Genomic DNA, 18,859 nt, shown 5'->3' with positions numbered 1-18,859 from the left:
TGGATACTTATAGCCTGCTGTTGGGATCCACTCTTTCGTGGCGATTTACTGGACTGAAAATCGACTAATTATCGATAACTCGAGTCTAATTGATTTATATGATTATTAATATACTGCATTAGTAGGTTGGAAGAGGTTTGCATTTATTGTCTGTCATTGCTGTTATTTCAAACCTTTAAACAAATGACCAGGACACATATCCAACTGTCGGGATATGTCATAAATTACTTGCTTACCATTTTTTCAATTAAGTATTCTGAATGATGAAATGAATGTTTACACCAAGATAACATAAGTCAACTTCTCTATCAGTGTTTAGATTGTCTGCACTCTACTTTACAGAAGTATTTACTTTTGATGAAACACATGAGGGCGCTGTAACAAACACCATAGCAGATCAATATATCAGCTCACTATGTCGGTCGGTTCGGTCGGTCGGTTGGTCGGTAAACACTAACTTGAGCACGCAACTGCAGCCATGTATATGGCCTTATTTTGACCTAAAATTCCCTAACTATAAACTTTGCCGACGAAATACGGTTAATTGGTTAACTAAAGTGATAGTCAAACAAGTACCCCACATTAACTGATAAAACTTTCAGATAAAATATTTAATAATGATAGTATAGAAATTGTACACCGTCATAATTAAATGTGATCAATTAAGTCTTCGATGGCTGGTCTTTGGTCTGGTCTAGAATGAAGGCAGAATCCACTTATATCCAATAGCGGCATTAATGCTTTGTTGGCGTCAATTCCTTCAATTATGACACCAAAACTGTAGATGTCTGAGGCAAAGGTCGGTGGTGTGTTGATGCTATACAGCTCTGGCGCATGTTCTGGATGATCTTGCATGGAAACATCGGCTTGGAAGAAACCTAACTGTGCTTCTGCGGTGCTAACTGACCCAAAGTCGACAATTTTTACTGAGGTACGAGAACCTTAGTTGTAAAGGAGAACATTACGGCTAGACAGATCACTGTGCATCAAACCATTCATCTGAAGTACTTCGATTCCTTCTGCGATGTCCAAAATATTGTGAAAGCAAAGCTTTCTTGGGATAATACCTTCATTATTCTAGCTTCAAGGGAAACTGCCAGCTTGTCGATGAACCGATTGAATTTGTTAGATTGTTGTGATAGCCTTAACAGCCACAAATTTGCCATTAAGAAAAACTTGGCCAGACGACCCAGAGCCAAGTACTACCTATACATTAAAAACATATAATCATTTAATATTAGCTTTGGTCATTAAAAAAAGTATGACGATATTATAAGACGTTTTCAAACACATGTACAGTATTAACATATATTTCGTAGGTACTTAAAAATTAAGAACCGTTTGATTTCAATTTAACCCACTTTTCACACAACACAAAGTAAACGAAGAGGTCGGAAGATACCATCAGTACTTGATAGAGTTGTACAACAAAGTCAACTTACTAGATGCAACTTCATTAGAGCCTGCTTCAACAGAAATTTATAATTCCCAGCAATGTTGTAACTGTATATATGAACTGTTTTATAAGTTGTTTTGTGACTGTGTAATTTGGTAGTAGTCACTCTCATACTGTAGGCCTACATTTAAAAGTAACACATCCAAATGCCAACTTCAAGTCAATGGCTACCAGATTTGAACCAGTACCAGTACCTAAAGATTATCCGATCAGATGCCAAACATTGAACATGGTTTTTAAGTTTTCCATCCATTATCTGGATTTCAATTGAAATGCATTTTATCCAGTGTTCCAAGTCTTGAAGTCTTGTTTGTTCAGGTGATTGCTACATATTGATGATTGATCGTAAGAGGTTAGTGAAGTGATGCTTGGGCTAGACAGACTTGAGTAATGTCCATTGGTAGTAAGTATTTTACTGTCACTCCGTCTGGTGTGTATCCAATTGCCGGTACATTATTGATAACGTCCAGGAAGCACCATTTTCTTATCCAGTTAAGAGCTATACCATTGGGTTGGCTCACCGTTTCTACGTCCAAAGATATTCCATCCAGAATAGGAGATCTCTTGCAAATCCACTTATTATATTATGCAATTGTCAATGTCAAATGGCAATTCTTGATTGTCATATGCGATGGCCGATGTTTGAGGTAGTGTTATGATAGAAAGTATATATATCATTTGAATAATTGTAATTCTGAAGGTAGGTTGAACGTTTCACCAGGCTTGAAAGGATGTTTGAGAATCATTTTTCGTATTCTCGTCATCGTTCACATTATGGAAACTGCACAGGACAGAGCCTGAAATGGCTGTCCGGCAGAAAAGAAATTAAAAAATTATTTATTATTTCTTCATTGTGTTTTGGTGGGGCAGGTGTCATCGGATGTTCATTATATACCTCGCCATACTTTATAATAACTTACCTATTCTTAAAACATTTGCTTGGTTTCCAGGCCTTAAATAGTTCTTTTTTTCACGACGTTCCGGGCATTTCTGAAACAAAAAAGGACATGTGTTAATATTAGTAGGCTTAAATTCAAGTTTACGAGATATACTGGCACGACCCGTGTTTCTTCGTCTATAATATATAGTAATAAATAATATAATTTTATTTTAATTGTTGCTTACCGTACCTATAGAGGTTTAAGTAGCAATTTTATAAAAGCAATTGGTATCACATAACTAGGACGGAAATTGCTACTCTATATTTAATGGAATGTGTCTACCGTAGGGTGTGGACCTTTGTACGTTATCACTTAACATCTGCCGATATAGTTGCAAACTTACACCATTATGAAATTATGTAGTTTCCATGTGTAAGAAGATTGTCGATGTTTCGATGGTGGTGATTACGTCATCAACAAATTCTGCCGCATTAACCTAATTTGAAAGACCTAACTAACTAAACAATTTCTATTAACGTTGGAAAATATGTTAGTGTTTCAAAACTATATGTGTTAATTGTTAATTTTGTTTAATTACTAATGTAAATGGCATACTGAAAGTCATAGTATACATGGAATCACATTACATATAATGTGTCATATATGTCATATAATTTCATATAATTACTCCACGTGCTTTGACCCTATTTCCGGTAAAATTGTTTTTACAAGAAGATACAGTACTTTATGCAACATAACGCAGTTTATGCGTTTGATAGCTGTATCATGATATACATACTAATGATTACAACATAAGATTTGAAACGAATATGTGTGATTATTTCAATGATTTGAAAAATAGCGTGAAACGATTTTTGTGTGATTTAATATTTCAAAGAAATAAACATTTGGATGCAGACACAAATCCAATGTTTTCACTTCCGGTGAAGGCACTATAAAGCGCCGATAAAAATAAATCAAAATGATAAAATGTATAAAAAAACAAAGATTGGCCTAATTGATGCGGCATTCCCAAGTGATCTACTTACTGAACTGTAATTAGAGTGAATTTAGATGGACAGTGTCACGTGTCACAGTCCAGATAGCGAGATGTGTTATGTGATGTCATGACGGTTAAATATTACGTTGTACTATTGTGTTACGTCACTAAGTTACAATGTGTGTGAACGCGTATTCAGTATTATTTCTTATTTCAAAGACGAGGCATACGACTTTCTGTTCGGATGCTAGCCGAGAATTGTGTTTAGATCCGCTAGCCAAAGTCTCTCACAACGGTCATCGACTTATCTACTGGATTTAAACACCAACATTGTCGCATACAAAACTTCACGCCATGAATGTATCGAAACAGTAATCTTTTGTAGAAGCAATTAACTATTTTGTTGATACATGTTTTGCACTGCGGCTGCCTTGTTAGTTTGGAATTTTAAGGAGATCAATTACGTAACAGATATATTCCAAGTTGGCTAGGACTAGAGACATTTAATCCACATCACTGGCTATGCGACTATTTAATGTAAGTAAATGAATGATTACTAAACATTAATTATACAAGCGTTATGTCATGGTTATTATTATGTTGCTTAAATATAAATGTGATTATTTTAGTGCTCTTACTAATTGTCGATGGTATATCCAACCGTGTTACTGAATATGTTATTGTAGCATTAATATTTTTATTAATAACTAAGTATTGCGCATACGTTATACAGCGTTATGGTGGCTGTTCAGCGGTTTTATTTTTAGGCCTACTATTTAGTATATGGTGTGACATTGCAATTGATATAATCGTTGATTAAATTACGTGCGCTGAATTGCGCCTCGTCCTTGCGTTGCGTCATGTAGGAACACCGGTTCCATTGACGACCTCGAATCGTACCTGCTACTTGGCTGTGTTTACCCTAAATTTGAACACGTCTTTAATTTTTAACGTGTTGCACGGGTCGAGGTCAACCCCACAAAAACCTTGCAGTTATACATTAAATCGTAATACCGTGTTATACCGTAGTTCATAATCCTAAGTTGTATATATACTCGCATGCATTACGGTATGAATTAATATGAGTTTATATTAAGGATTTTAATAAAGGATGATTTCGTTTAAAATTTAGCATATTCAGTTATTGATTTTTTAAATCTGCTTTTGAAATTAGAAAAAAAAAATGTTTTAGAATTAGGATAAAACTATGCTACATTTTGCCAAATTATGCCAACAGTTGATTAGCGTTAATGTTAAGTGCTAAATCGGTTAAAATATACAAAAAAAGGCACAATTATCTACTAGATTTGGTCAACATTTTCACAGTACATACTTTTATTTAACGAGAGGTCAAAACAATACCCTGATATGTGTACAGTAGGGCACAGTGTCCCCTATCCTAACACGCTATTACACGCATATTCGATTCAACACGCCTACGAAAAGTGTGTTGTAACATCGAAGTGATTCCGTGTAATGAGATTTTAATTGCAAAAAAGGCTACTTGGCTGAATCCTAAAATGTTGTGGATTCCCGGTTGCTGTTGGCGTGTTGGAAGTTGTCGTCTGTATCATCGTGGTCGTCTATTTGGGTTCATCGTTATTAGTATCGTCATCGTGGCTACTACACGTTTCTCTGTCCGTCCTGAGAAGCCCGTCGTGTTACAGATTCCCATTCGACGTCGCCGAATTCGATGTCGCCGAATACGATTCCCTCATTGTTGTGAGATGCATCCTCCAAACAACATCTTTGCAATCTCCTTTCGTCGACTTTATTTTAAAGTTGCATGTCAATAATCTTGATTCATTACATTTAATTATAGTATTTAATGATTAATTATCTCTTCTATCCAACGTTTGTCGTCGTTCTTCAATGTAATTTCAATTCATTATCATTCTTTATATGCAATGATAAAGCCGATTAAAAAAACAAGAAATTGATTATATATTCACACATTATTCATATTGAGTGTGTCAGCCAAATATTTGATTATATTTGAAGTCACAATCGCTAAGTTTTGATGAATGAAATCTCTCAAAATGATGATATACGAGCTATAATGACTTTGATTATTGCAGTAATAAAATTCGCATTTTGGTTTTATGAAGTGCTAACTTAACATACTGACTATGTACATGGTATGAGTTTGCTTGCATCGACCTACCAAGCGATCGTCGTGCACGGAGGCCCTGCAGCTTACACCTCTCCTTTATACAAACATGCTTACAATGTCGAAAACATCATTTTATATGTCCTGCACATGATGCTTTGTTGCAATGTTGACCTTACCATAACCCGTATGGTCACAGATGGAATTAGACCGGTTATGTGCCGTATTAAAAGTTATTGCTTTTCATTCTTAAATTATGCATAATAAATGTCGTGCATATTTCTGCGTTAACAAGATGGGAAGAAAAGATCGCTTCCGGGTATACCGTAATCATTGGTCCAAAGCATAGCTTTTTGTATATGAAAAATCGTATACATATGTTGTACGCAGTAATTTAGAATCAACACGAGAACAGAGCCGACACTCACAAAACAACATTCACATAATTTTGTTCTTTCAGTTCAGTGGTCTACAAAAAAACTTCCCACTTTCGGAATTTTTTTTTTAAAGGATGATGAACACCTTGTTTTTTTGTGATCTTGCATACAAATAGTTTTATTACAAATTATGAATTACATGGTCAGATGTTTTGCCCTACCAATTTGAGACCAATTACTCAAAACATTGACTGAAAAGCTACTCCAAAGTACTGTAGTTATAAACAATTATAAGTATATATGGTACCGTAACAAAGGCCTGTATGGGTATATTGAAACGTTGCATTTTTAGGGTGATCTTGATGAAACTATGCTAAACTAGTTACATTAGCCTGCTGTATCGGCGGTCGATATTTTTAGTATCTGCATGGCTCATTAAACTTCACAAATAATGATAGTGATGGATTTCGTGTTTCCACGCTTGGAAGAACAATTTGGCATGATATCTTTTCAGGAATACATTAATTATGCTTTATTTCACATGATTCAAAGTTAATTACAACATTTCGCAACTGTTGGTAGTTTAAGAGTCTTATTATATAGTTCCTTCGATGTACTTATAATGCATAATTCTATTTATAAGGAAGTCAGAATTAATTAGAATTTCTCCCAGGCCAATTGCCCTCTGTTCCCGTAGAAAAGATTGCTTTCACTGACTGAAATGAAACGTCCGTAGTTTCCACTATATTTGGTTGTCTTTCTATATTTGTTTCAAACAACTCACTGGTTTGTTCTGTTGCATAATCTTATGATCTGTGTATTAATGAAGATATAAATTGGAATGAACACATTGTGTTGTTTATCACAATTCAAACAAATGACATTTCACTGTTCGTCTATTATTATCTTAAAGTCTTTTCAAATATGTTTCTTGCTCATTGAATACACTGATAACAACTAAATTCTAATACGCTAATAAAAGAATAACATTAATGCTAATTTTGTTATTTTTTTTGTGACTAAAATTAATCATTCATTTTTTTTATTTTGTGAACAAATATATTTTTGTAAAATGTATTTCTTTTCCATTCTTGAATGGAGCTAAACATAAAAATGCTTTAATTTTGTGTATGTAACATAGCAAATTGCTTAGGGGATTTAGACCTACATTTAATTATAACCATTTACATACTAATGGATTTGTTCTTTGATAGTAAGAACGTTACGCAATTTACTGAAGTAAGTAGTTTAATTCTGTGCTTCATTGCCAATTGTTTTAGAACAAGTTCATTTGAAGTGCAGTATTATATTCAGCGCAATTTACATCGTATACTTTATTGGATTTGTTTTGAATGTTCTGTATCCGTAAGCAATTAATTGCTTGATGTAGCCAATATCAAACGTAATTTTATGATTACCGGTTTGCTTTGAAAACCTTATTACGGTATTTGTTTGGTTTTTCTGCGCATCGTTTCTGCGACGAATGTTCAACGAAACACCATGCAGAAAAAAAATTGATGATTTTCTTTTTTTTGTTATAATCATCATCAACAGGAAACATCGTTATCACAGTATAATGTAGAGATGAATTTCCACATCAATGTTGTACTTCATGTTTAGTCGAATACATTATTTAAACATGGCTTGAAAATGCACCTTGATTGTCAACAAATAACAATATAAACAGTAAAACACCATTTCGGTATTCATATTATATAACAAAAAAATTGAAAACTTTTAGAAGACATTGAAATGTACTACTTTTTGTGCATTTACTGCTCACTATCTCATTTCTTAACGCGATTTTGTTAGATAATGCAGTTACAAGTTTGGTTTTTTATATTTCGAGAGTAGCCAACACCAGTCATTGGATTAATTAAATATGTTTTTTAGATTACAGTATATAGGGGTTTGAAAACATTCGGTGTCAGTGTGTTTTAAAATATAAAACGAATAATGAATGCTTTTTATTCGTTAACTGTTGAGAATATTTATTGTCGTTGAAAATGTGCCTGACTTATCTAAATTGACTCGTTAAATAGAACAATCTTTCAACTCATAAACAGTCGTTATTTGTATACTATCTCCATTATCAGTGCATTCCATCATGTATTTCCTCGTATTAGCCTTGTTACAATGTGCAATAGTGCAGAAAGTAATTAGTTTTAATTGCGGGATTTAATTAACTCAATATATAACACAAGTGTAAACATTAATACTACTGACACAGTTTGTGAATCCAGTGTAGGCATGTCATTTGTGTACGCCAACTTACGAATGATCACCCCAGAGTCTAACATTTCCATTTCCTCTCGTCACTTAAATTAATTAAACTTCTGCTAATGAATAACTCACACACTATATGTTCAATTGTTTATCAGGAATATGCTTAGCATTTAACTGAATGCATTCACCTTTTACGGAATTATGCTTATTGAATTTTAGTATCGATCTTTAATTATTGATTCTGCGCTCAAGTTACTGGTAGTACATCATCAAATACTATCGGTATAACCCACCCCAGGGTGTATTATCTGCCGCGTGTACTTCGAATACAATTAACATTGAGAAGGCTCAGCTTGAGGTAGATTATGTATATCTTCACAAGCAATTGCGAATTATCTAAACTTGCCAACTATAAACAATGAGTATTATTATATTTAGCCATCAGGAGCTATTTTCTCATCACGTTTTGCACTTAGCTGTTAGCTGAATTTCTATAAACAAACTTTGAGTCGTGGTTTACTACTATTATATTTAGGAATTCATGGATGTATCCAAGTAGAGTAAGTAATTTTGCAAATTTGATAGGCTTGGTATTCTATAAAGCAAGAGTTAGACTTTTTTCCCCCCGATAAATTAGCAGAATCTCGGAAATGCATATCTAATGCGTGCATACAGTGTCACATGTAGCGTCACATGTGATGTGGGTATCGTAGGAAAGCCTATAACATAATAAAGGTGACGCATGTGATACAGTGTTACATAATTAATATTTTCTGGAGATACAGATAATACAGTGACTATGGTGGTACATATTGAAGTATTCGTCGTGGTTTGTTTTTCAAGCTCTCTCAACTCTTTCTGTTTAACATTACTACACGATTCCACACACCAATGTCACATACATTATGCTTTATATATTATTCTGAACATAGTTATCGGTAAAAAAAAAATACATTAATATCTGATAATACTACCAATGAGATACTATATAGTGCCTCTAAATGTTATATTATTAATCGACGTGGGAGATGCTCACTATCACCTTTTTTCAATAAAATTCAACTTTATTTCAGACAAACTGTCCATATGAAACATATAAATACATTAAAAAAGAAATACCAAGCATTATGTGACAGGCAACCTTCATGGAGAGAGGACCAAGAATTATCTATTTAGTGCCTCTCTCCACTTAAAATGCAGTTTAAAATCGAACAATTTATAATCATATACAGTTTAACATTTTGTTTTTTCTTTTCATTTGGTTGATTACCGTAGTACCGGTATTTCATTTGACTCTGACTAACGTTATACTGTACCAATTTAGTTTGTTTATTTATTTATTTATTTATTTGAACTTACACCTTTAAATCGGTGGCACTCAATCAATGACAATTGGTGCGTTCTTAAGTAAAAGTTACAAATTCACAAACTTAACTAAACAAATATGTAAAAAAAGAATTTATAAACATTAACTAAAGTCTCCCAACAAAATAACAATTTAAAACTTAAATTAACTGATAATATTCAGTAATACAGATCTTAATCTACTATAAAGATTGAACATGCTTAATTTCTGATCTTTTCTTCCAAGCTCTCTTGACATAAAGTTTACAAAATCTATCAAAAATCTACTCTACTTCATTAGGTATAGAGGAATAGCTGTTGATCCTAAAACATAATACAGTTTATTATCGATAGTTGAGTTTGAAAAATTCATTCCAGATATTATTATAATTAATTAATGCATGTTCAAGCTTATCCAACTCTTCCAATCTTAATATGTTTGTAAGAGCAGGACAGATAAACAGGAAGTGTCTTATAGTTTCCTCTTGATTAATGTTACAAATTGTACAAAAACCATTATTTTCTTCAGACCATCTAGAAACTCTGCTATCCAATGCTAATGTGTTTGAGCGAAGTTTAAAATTTAAGGATGCTCCTTCAAAATCTACTTCATCTAATAAATATACTTATATTTTTATTGTGTCCTTAAATAGGACAAAATCTGTGAGAGATGTCTTACTAGGCACCTAGGCCTTGTATAGGCCTAATTGATCAAAGTAATCGTGCAAAGGCGTACTACTAGCATACAACTCTTTTCAACATCATTCGAGATTGCCTAAAAGTGTTTTGTTTTCTGTCGGTGTGATCATTTAACCTTTTACGAATATGTCATTTTAATAACATTAACCGCTTTACTGCTGCTGTACCAATGTCATTCGTATAAAACCATTCATCTCTACGTACGTGATAGTATCCTCCACGGAGTGGTGATTGACTTACAATGGATCTAAATGTTTCTTTATTTCTATGTTTATATTGTCAATCGACAGCCAATATAGCATCTCGTTTTAACGTTGATCAAAAGCTATTAGGTCCAGACTACTGCGTTGAATCTTGTCTATCTGGCGGCAATTGCAAGACAAACTGTCTCATTTGCTGGTCAGGGCTACTATAGTCTACCGTACGTTTACTATATACTTAAATAGCCTATGTTGTATCTTATCATATTTAAACAACATCTGTGTTTAGTTACGTCATATGTATTGGCTTTGGACGTCATTATTTAGATATTGTCAGTTTTTGTAAATTGTTTAGGTATACCCAATACAATTAAGTATACCAATCTCAAACATCGTCAAAGGTAAACAATCATAAGAATTTACCCTATACTTTATGTCGCCTTATTAAATAACATTTTAAAACCAGGAATTCTGTACTTCCAGTGTGTCATATACAGGTTTATCGTCTGTACGTCTTTATTTTAGCTATACCGATGTAGACCTACGTTTTGTCTATAGTTCAACAATTAGGCTTACAATCTTCGAAACATGGACAACTTATTTTAGCGTATACAACAAAGCAAAGTAACTTATATTTTGTTTTTTGTGACATTATTACTCAACTCAATCGGGATTTTTTGTATTAGTTAATTGTTATATTGCTTTGATATTAATATTATCGTTTTTCTTCCTTTTTTTTAATTTATAGAGGCCTTTGTTAATAAAATTAAAGTTTAATAGGCCTATATTATGTTATGACCTGCAATGTATTTCGCATCTGGACAAACCAACAAACAAACAACCAACGAATGAATATGATCATTAACGTTGCAAAAATATGGTACAATCCATAACATAATTATCCTGCCGTGACCTTTTTCTTAATAACCCTATTTTACTTATTTATAATGAATCCCCGGAGATAAATAAGTCTTAGTTTCAAAAGTGGCAATAAACTGAAATATGTCGTGTTGGATTTGTTGTAAAGCAAGCGTTGTATTGTGTCTAATCAGATTAACCGTATAAACATGACGCTATGTTCTAAGAAACAGTTTCTTCTTTATCCAATGCACTCGATGCTTTCTATGTGCCAACAACCACAAACAAATTATCGCGTCCGATAATTGTGATTGTAAATTTTGGCGCATTTTAATTAACCACAACTTGTATGACCAATCAAGACGGGTTTCAGAAAGCCTCTCGGGAGGAGTGTGTGATAATCGCTTTCATGTGATTAGTATGCTATCTCAATGGTTAAGATATTGTTTTCTATGATTACTTTTAAATTGCATCTGCGTGTCACTAAAATAAAAGATTGGTCTTGAGGCAATGTTTGGTCGGTTATATTGTATTGTCTATGGCAAAATCAGTGTTGATGGTAATTTACACTGTTATGCCAATTTTTACATAAAAGCGGTAAACGAAACAAAATGAATAGAATATATTTTATTTAAATAATTATGACCATTTTACACTGTAAGGCCAAGCGGACGGGTGGTTAAACGGAAAAGAGCTGCTCAGTGTAGATAGTTTTCCGTCTATTACCAAACCAGAATCGAATATTGACTTTACTGATTGTGAACCAGTTTCAGCACTTAGATCAGATTTATTATGATGATATTGTAGTAATCGGATATATTTAATTGCAGTGTAAATGTTATGACATTCTATATCTATATACTGTGTCATACCATAACACAATGTTGCAATTTTAAACAAATTTAATTACACGACATCGAGAATGATAATCTGCGTCATGGAACGCACGTGATGAAAATCAATCAACAATGTTTATGTCATTCCTGGGTATTAAACAAGCTCCAAATAACAACAAGAACCATCTTCTCAATTAGTAGCTATAATTAGGTTAATGAAGGTTTACACTTTTTAATTAATTAGAATAAATCTTCTTCGATCCCAAAAGGTCTTTTTACACCTTCGCTATAAGACGAACTTTGACCTAGAACCTGAACATTGACCAATAACCAGAACCCGAATGAATACCATGCTTAACAGTTATACACCCAATCAAGATACCAATAATATTACACCTGTTTCTTAAAATATCAATATGCGTATGTTTATGTCATATCGTGTTTGCCATAACCGAAATTAGCGCTAAAGTAAATGTACCGGTATAGGATCCAGATGAAGGGCACAGCCTCCCCATGCTGAGATTGAATCTGCCCAAAGTACACCCGCCGTGTCCTGTTCACAGTCCGTTCGAAATCAATTATTCAAAATGATTGATTTGATTGAAACCAGTACAGAGATCATTTTTTTCACAGATAAACAAAAACCCGTACCTAATTAAACTTCACACACAAATGTGAAACTCGGTCCCTGCATTGATCTGTTTCTTGAAGAAATCTAATTTGATCTAATATTAAAAGAGGGCGATAGACTCGTCTGTTATTGGACGAAAGTTAATATTTACTGAACGGTACTATCGTTATCACTACACCAATCGACTGCAGAGCTGTCGAGGGAAAAAAGTCACTCTGAACACGCTCAGAAATATATGAGTTGACCATGTGTTATTCGTACAATTTCAAAAGCTCTCTATTGCAGGAGAAAGTTGAAATTACAATCTAACCAACATTTACGCATTTGTTAGTTTATAAGTACCATGCGTTAGTTCGCGTTGTCCTCTTATGTTTCGTAGACGTTGAACTATTATTTTAACGTGTATGTTTTGTTTAATTTCAGAATTTGTAGACATTAGATAGACACAAAATGGCAGCTGACTACGCCGACACGGTTCCATCCGATTATAGTTCTGATTACTCATCGTATCATAAGTTAGAAGTAGGTTGCAATGAAAGATACGAATACGAAGAAATGCGTAAGTAATCACTACCAATTGCTTTAGATATAACATCGTTCACATGTTCAGTTAATGTATAGTAGGCCTAGATTAATTATACGATATTGTATATAGAGCGGCATAGTGTAAACTGCCAAAATGGTGGTAATTAGTACCGTTAAAGACCATAGGTTTCACGATTCAAGTGTTCCAACTTGCGAGTTGGAGTACTGTACATGTAGATAGAGGACCGCCGTCTTTTGGATGGTACGCTGCTGGTCCCGTGTGCAACATGGCTCATGTGCACGTTTAAGAACGTAGTACGCTTTTGGAATTGAAAGAGTAAGGGATCGTCTCTTCTCCTGGTGTAATTCCCAATTCACAACCTGAAGGACCCTATTGGAAACAAGTCTGCGGACTTATATGCTATCCAGCAACGTTTCGAAATTCTTGAACTTGTATATTAAATTGTGGGGCTATAATTCATTCATTAATTTTCTTTATTTCGGATAGAACATCCATATACAAAAGAACAAAACAAACAAACATATCTTCACTGCATTTACTCCTGGACATTCTTAACGCAATAATAATGTTTTCTATTTTTTAGGGCTTAGGAATTCAGGGAAATCTTTTTGTCCAGCTACATTGCAGTGCTATATATGCTGGCCTCCAACCATTGCTGGCCAGACGGCTACTGCGTCGTGTCCCGTTGAACTCGATATAGCGTATGGACTAAACGGGGGTAAGAAATGTTGTTATTCATCACGATATAACATTTAGATGGATAATTCTATTTAAAATCAACAATAAGGAAACAACTAATGATCTTCCCCATCGTTGTGTTTACGTTATCTCTGTGTTTGTTTATTTATTTTATCATCGTCAATATTGTGATAACATTATCAATATTAATAATAATTAATGTTAATTTTAGTGTTTTTTATGTTTTATTCAGGAAATGCTGACAATGATTGTAATTCAGACGGAAACTGGACCGCATTAAGCAATGTGCAATGTGAACACATCTTATTGTCTGGTGACGTTTGTAGATGTCATCATTGCGATGTAAGTTCTGCAGGATTTTGTGTATGAAATACATGAGTGAGTAAGGTTCAAACGACTGTGGCAACAAAAAGGTCCAATATTGGATGATATGTTTCACCGATTTAACTTGGATCAATTGATCACAAATCTATTAACATGACTATGTTAAAGCTGATGACGGTAACAGTGATGTCATACGAGTTCTGTTTGGGATAGTGACCACTGATTGTTTTGATGCAATAATCTAATATCAACAATGCACTGACACATTAACAAATACTGTCTCCGAATATCGATAAACATTACAATCTCGTACTATTTAAGTTATACATTAATCGGTACAAACCATCGTTGATGAAAGAGAGAAATGTGAACCCACGTGACCTGTAATAGTAGGCCTTCCCTATATAAAGAATTATTAATATTGAAACATGCTTTGTTCAAGTTGGCTTAAATGCAATTCAGACGTCGTATGGATGAACGACACATGACATGAAGATTGCAATATGTTCATATAAGTGTCTTTATGGCACTGCTGTCCCATTATCTTATTGAAATTTTTAAATCATATGTCCCACTGCACATGGGATCCTCCACCTAGAACCAACCTAAAATCCGTGCCTAAGGGCTTCTTTGCTCAGGCACCTGAGATCCGGAACCAACTTTCTCGATCCATCCGTTACACTCCATCCCCGACACTCCATCCCCTTTTCAATTCAAATCTCTCCTGAAAACTCATTTATTTCAGTAGCTATTCTTTTCATGTTGCGCTGTGAGACTCATTACTATTCTCACAACGGTACTAGCTCTCGATTGTACACATTATTATAATGTAGGCTCTCAAATATACCATTTGTTTTTTTTTGTTCTTCTATTTCTAGGCTTTAAATTACATATCGATGGTAGGATACCCCGTGTCTCTCATCGCACTTGTGGTGGCTTTCTTTATGATAGTAGGAATAAGGTTAGTACTGTGACATTTAAAGAAATCGTTTTGTTAGGCCTACACCACCATGGCACGAGCCTCTTCAAAGTATGAGCCTTAGATAACACGAGGGAACTCAATTAAGATAATTATAGAAATAGTTTTGTTGACTTCCTTCTAATGTTTCTTCCAAATAATGAAATGAAAGTTCAAACATGCTTGTTCTTCATTTGTGTAAAGAGGCTTTATTTTTTTGTCTGTACCGCTTGTCCCTAATGAATAATTAGTTTTTTAGCCAATAACTTAATACCCTTACATCACCAACGTTTCTATTGACGTTGTTTTTCTTACGATTTATATTAAGTTATTTAATTATGGTATTTTAGTTTACAATATTCTGTTATAATTCTGTCATTATTACCAGACACAATGTTGCGGCGTTAATTTTCTGCCGCTTCTGTTGTAACATTAAGACCACGTATGCCTCTTTAACTTTAAGTAACTGTTAAACATTTTTTTAAAGAAAATAAAACAATTGTGCCGCGTATAATTAATAATTAAGAAGTATTGTGTTACACAAAATTATATGCTTGGTTACTTGTAGACTGAAGAGTATATACCATTTTCATAGAAACTAATGACCTTTAACCCTCACCATAACCAAAAGTAATATTGACAGCCCTTCTATTTCTACAATTGTATATACAATCCCGGATATTCCCTTTTATCCGCCTTGGTCAATACTGTATTTTGCAATGCTATTTTTTGATACGTAAATACTGTATTGTGTTGTAATTCTTTTCAGAGCTCTGCGAGTAAAGAGGAACAAGATCCACGCTAATCTACTGGCATCCTTTATTTGTTTATACACACTTTCTCTATTCTCAGTTATTTTGTATTTTTATGTTGATCCGGTAAGTCTCTAGTTATTTACTTACTTACTTGTGTTAGTATTCATTCATTCATTTATTTGATTTTTGTCCGTCTAGATTCCGGCTCAGTTGTATGTATGAGACGCCATGTATGCCAAAATGTGTTTCTTTTTACCAATTAAACCGAATCTGAATAATGAATTCCTTCTTACTTGAATGCAAAATTTGCGCCAGATACTGTAGTATCCAATAAATAAACTGTTTTATATATTCAAGTCAACAAAATATAGCAATTCATTAGTTGTAATACTATTATTCGAGGGTTAGGCCTAAGTAAACACTAACATTTTTTGCTGCGATATAAATCAGAAATAACGCGCACAATGTACCGTGATTTGCCATATCGCATCTCTATACCGTTGTGTACAAAATGCAGAGCGTGCATATAAATAATCTATTGAATAGAACGATTACCTTGTAATAAACAAAAATATCCAACGGCACGTGATGCGAAATTAACCAATCAAAGGTGAATGTTTTAATATGTGTCATCTTGAAGAATTCGTCGTCGTTTTGATATTTCTCACTTGACCCATGGGACATTTTAAATTTTCACTTTTGAGATTACAGCAATAAATTGTTATTCACAACACACAAAATTAAAAACGTGCATGTGCTTAATAGGACAAGAAAAAAGACCTGTAATGAAGAGGTAAATAATTAATAGGCATTTTAAGAAATCTGTTTTGCTTATGTGATTTATAACAACAATGCTAAGTATCCGATTGTCTGGTACGTGAGTATAATAAATATGATTAAAAAATATAGCTGAGACGATTTTTTTTAAATAGTTACAATATTTTATCCGTATAAACGTACGTTTGTTTAATTTAATCATACATGATTCGTTCGTGACAGGATTGAATGCCTGTTTAGTTTAGTAAAATCAACAGATACAGCTCTTCTTTAGGCAAAACATCTTAATGAATATCATTAGTATGGTGCGTTGTACTGCTTAGCGAATTGCTTTTTTTTTTTCATAACTCGACTATAATTGATTTAAAAAGTTATTCTGCGCACGCTCAGAAACAAATGAGCATGCGCGGAATACTCAACAACCTGTGGTGCGTCGTCACACGAATGTCACGAATACTCTCAGTGGAGTTACAAAAAAAAGCGTTAAAAGCTAAATCAAAACAATAAAGTAAAACAGCCAGAAAAGTTAGCAGAGCTTTCGGGCAACACTAGCCCTTTATCAGTGCAAGTCTATATAATATAAATATATAACTTAGCTCTGTCACAACATTTAATCCGATTGGTCAACATCGGCGTAAATAAACGTTGACGCGAAAGGAATATCAAGCTATAAGCAATTCAAATGGAAAGTCGTAGATTTCTGCCAATCTTTAATATTTCGTAGCAGACTGGTCGCGTTTTTAGAACTAAATGTGCACACACTTCTCAAAAAGCGTGCGTGTCGCATAAATAGCCTACCCGATTGTTAAAATAGGAGAATATAATCCACAGCACGATTTGAAATTAACCAAGAAATAGCAGGGACACTTTTGTGTTATAATACACACTGTATACAATTATCTCTCGGGAATATTCTTTAATACACAACCCTTTTTAGGAAAACGTAGGCCTAATTAGTACTAAAAACGTCCTAAGCAAACCTAACCTAACCCTAACATATTATTCATAATATAGGCCTAGCGTTTATTTGATATAATGTGTGATTTATTTCATTAGAAATTCAATATCACAATATACTACAAACAATATACAATGATACAATAATATTTTATTCATCAATCGAAATAACATTAATCTCGAACATTATTCTATCTATTATAATACAACAAGGTAAATTTAAAGTTTGAAGTTCATTTCACACATATTTGCAGTAGTCTTAAATCAAACGCTTTGTTTTATACTTCTCATTTGCGGGTTACTTAGGCTTGTGTATAATGTTGTTGACCACTACTCGCCCGGGACATACCGATGTATCGCTTTATTATACTGTAGCGTTTAGTTTTAACAAATTAAAACGCATTCATTAACGTGTCCATTCATCCATCCAATGTTTTTGATTTTCTCAGTGTTGCTATTCATCAAATACCAAACGTTAAAGCAATAAAATATCAAACGCTTTTGCCATAACAATACAATGAATATTATAACTAATAGTTCACATGAATTACTTTTTTTGTCTATTGGGATTCACATTCAATAAAACTAACGTAAATATGCCGAAAGCAAAGGTTAAAATGGTGATTACTTTCATAAGTTGAATGTATCAGCATAATGGAAACAATCTATTGCCTGCCTCAAGGAGCTAACGGTGCGTGTTTAGTGTGATAGCAAAAATGTGTTTTAAAATAAAATGTTATTATTTGAAGGTCACCGAATGGTTCAGGGTAGACCTACAGTTTCATTGCTCTCATCTGTAGATTAAATTTTACCTAGAAATACAATTTAACTAGATTTGATAAAAACTGATAATCGTACGACATTATGCAGAGCCTGTCGTATCGTGTCGTGTCTGCCGATGGCAACGCCTAACATTAACAATGACACATACACGTTAACATTAGCTTACAACTACAGTATACTAATGCATACACTGTTTTACGTTTTGATGATTTAGCTTTTTGCTTATTTTATTTTTTAGATCCAACCACTGATACCCACAACATTGCCATTTTTTCTTTATCTAATATTGTATAAAATATGTATTGTACAATTTTCAAATAAGTAACATAATACAAATTCCTAAACCAAAAAAACAAAAATTGTAATATCTTGCTACAAAAAAAGAAATTAATGGGTGAATACCCATTAGAAATCTAAAACTATACTGTAATTGGCATACAA

General features: G+C 33.5%; 1 protein-coding gene across 5 annotated transcripts in view; it reads left to right on the top strand.

The window, feature by feature from the left end:
- The window catches only part of LOC140063656 (corticotropin-releasing factor receptor 1-like), an 88,236-nt gene that overhangs the window by 51,854 nt on the left and 17,523 nt on the right, over nt 1–18,859 (top strand). For all 5 annotated transcript variants that reach the window (XR_011847655.1, XM_072110096.1, XM_072110095.1 and 2 more), the window contains exons 3-7: nt 13,042–13,177; nt 13,749–13,883; nt 14,097–14,206; nt 15,067–15,149; nt 15,916–16,024. Coding sequence is in view for 4 of the 5 variants with exons in the window: in XM_072110096.1 (XP_071966197.1) it covers nt 13,069–13,177; nt 13,749–13,883; nt 14,097–14,206; nt 15,067–15,149; nt 15,916–16,024 (546 nt within the window). In the remaining variant the exon portion in view is untranslated. The remainder of the gene's footprint in view (nt 1–13,041; nt 13,178–13,748; nt 13,884–14,096; nt 14,207–15,066; nt 15,150–15,915; nt 16,025–18,859) is intronic.

The sequence above is a fragment of the Antedon mediterranea genome, chromosome 1, assembly GCF_964355755.1.
Source record: "Antedon mediterranea chromosome 1, ecAntMedi1.1, whole genome shotgun sequence".
Classification (NCBI taxonomy): Eukaryota; Metazoa; Echinodermata; class Crinoidea; order Comatulida; family Antedonidae; genus Antedon; species Antedon mediterranea.
The sequence above is the reverse complement of the archived record's forward strand: the minus strand, read 5'-3'. Positions and strand labels throughout refer to the sequence as shown.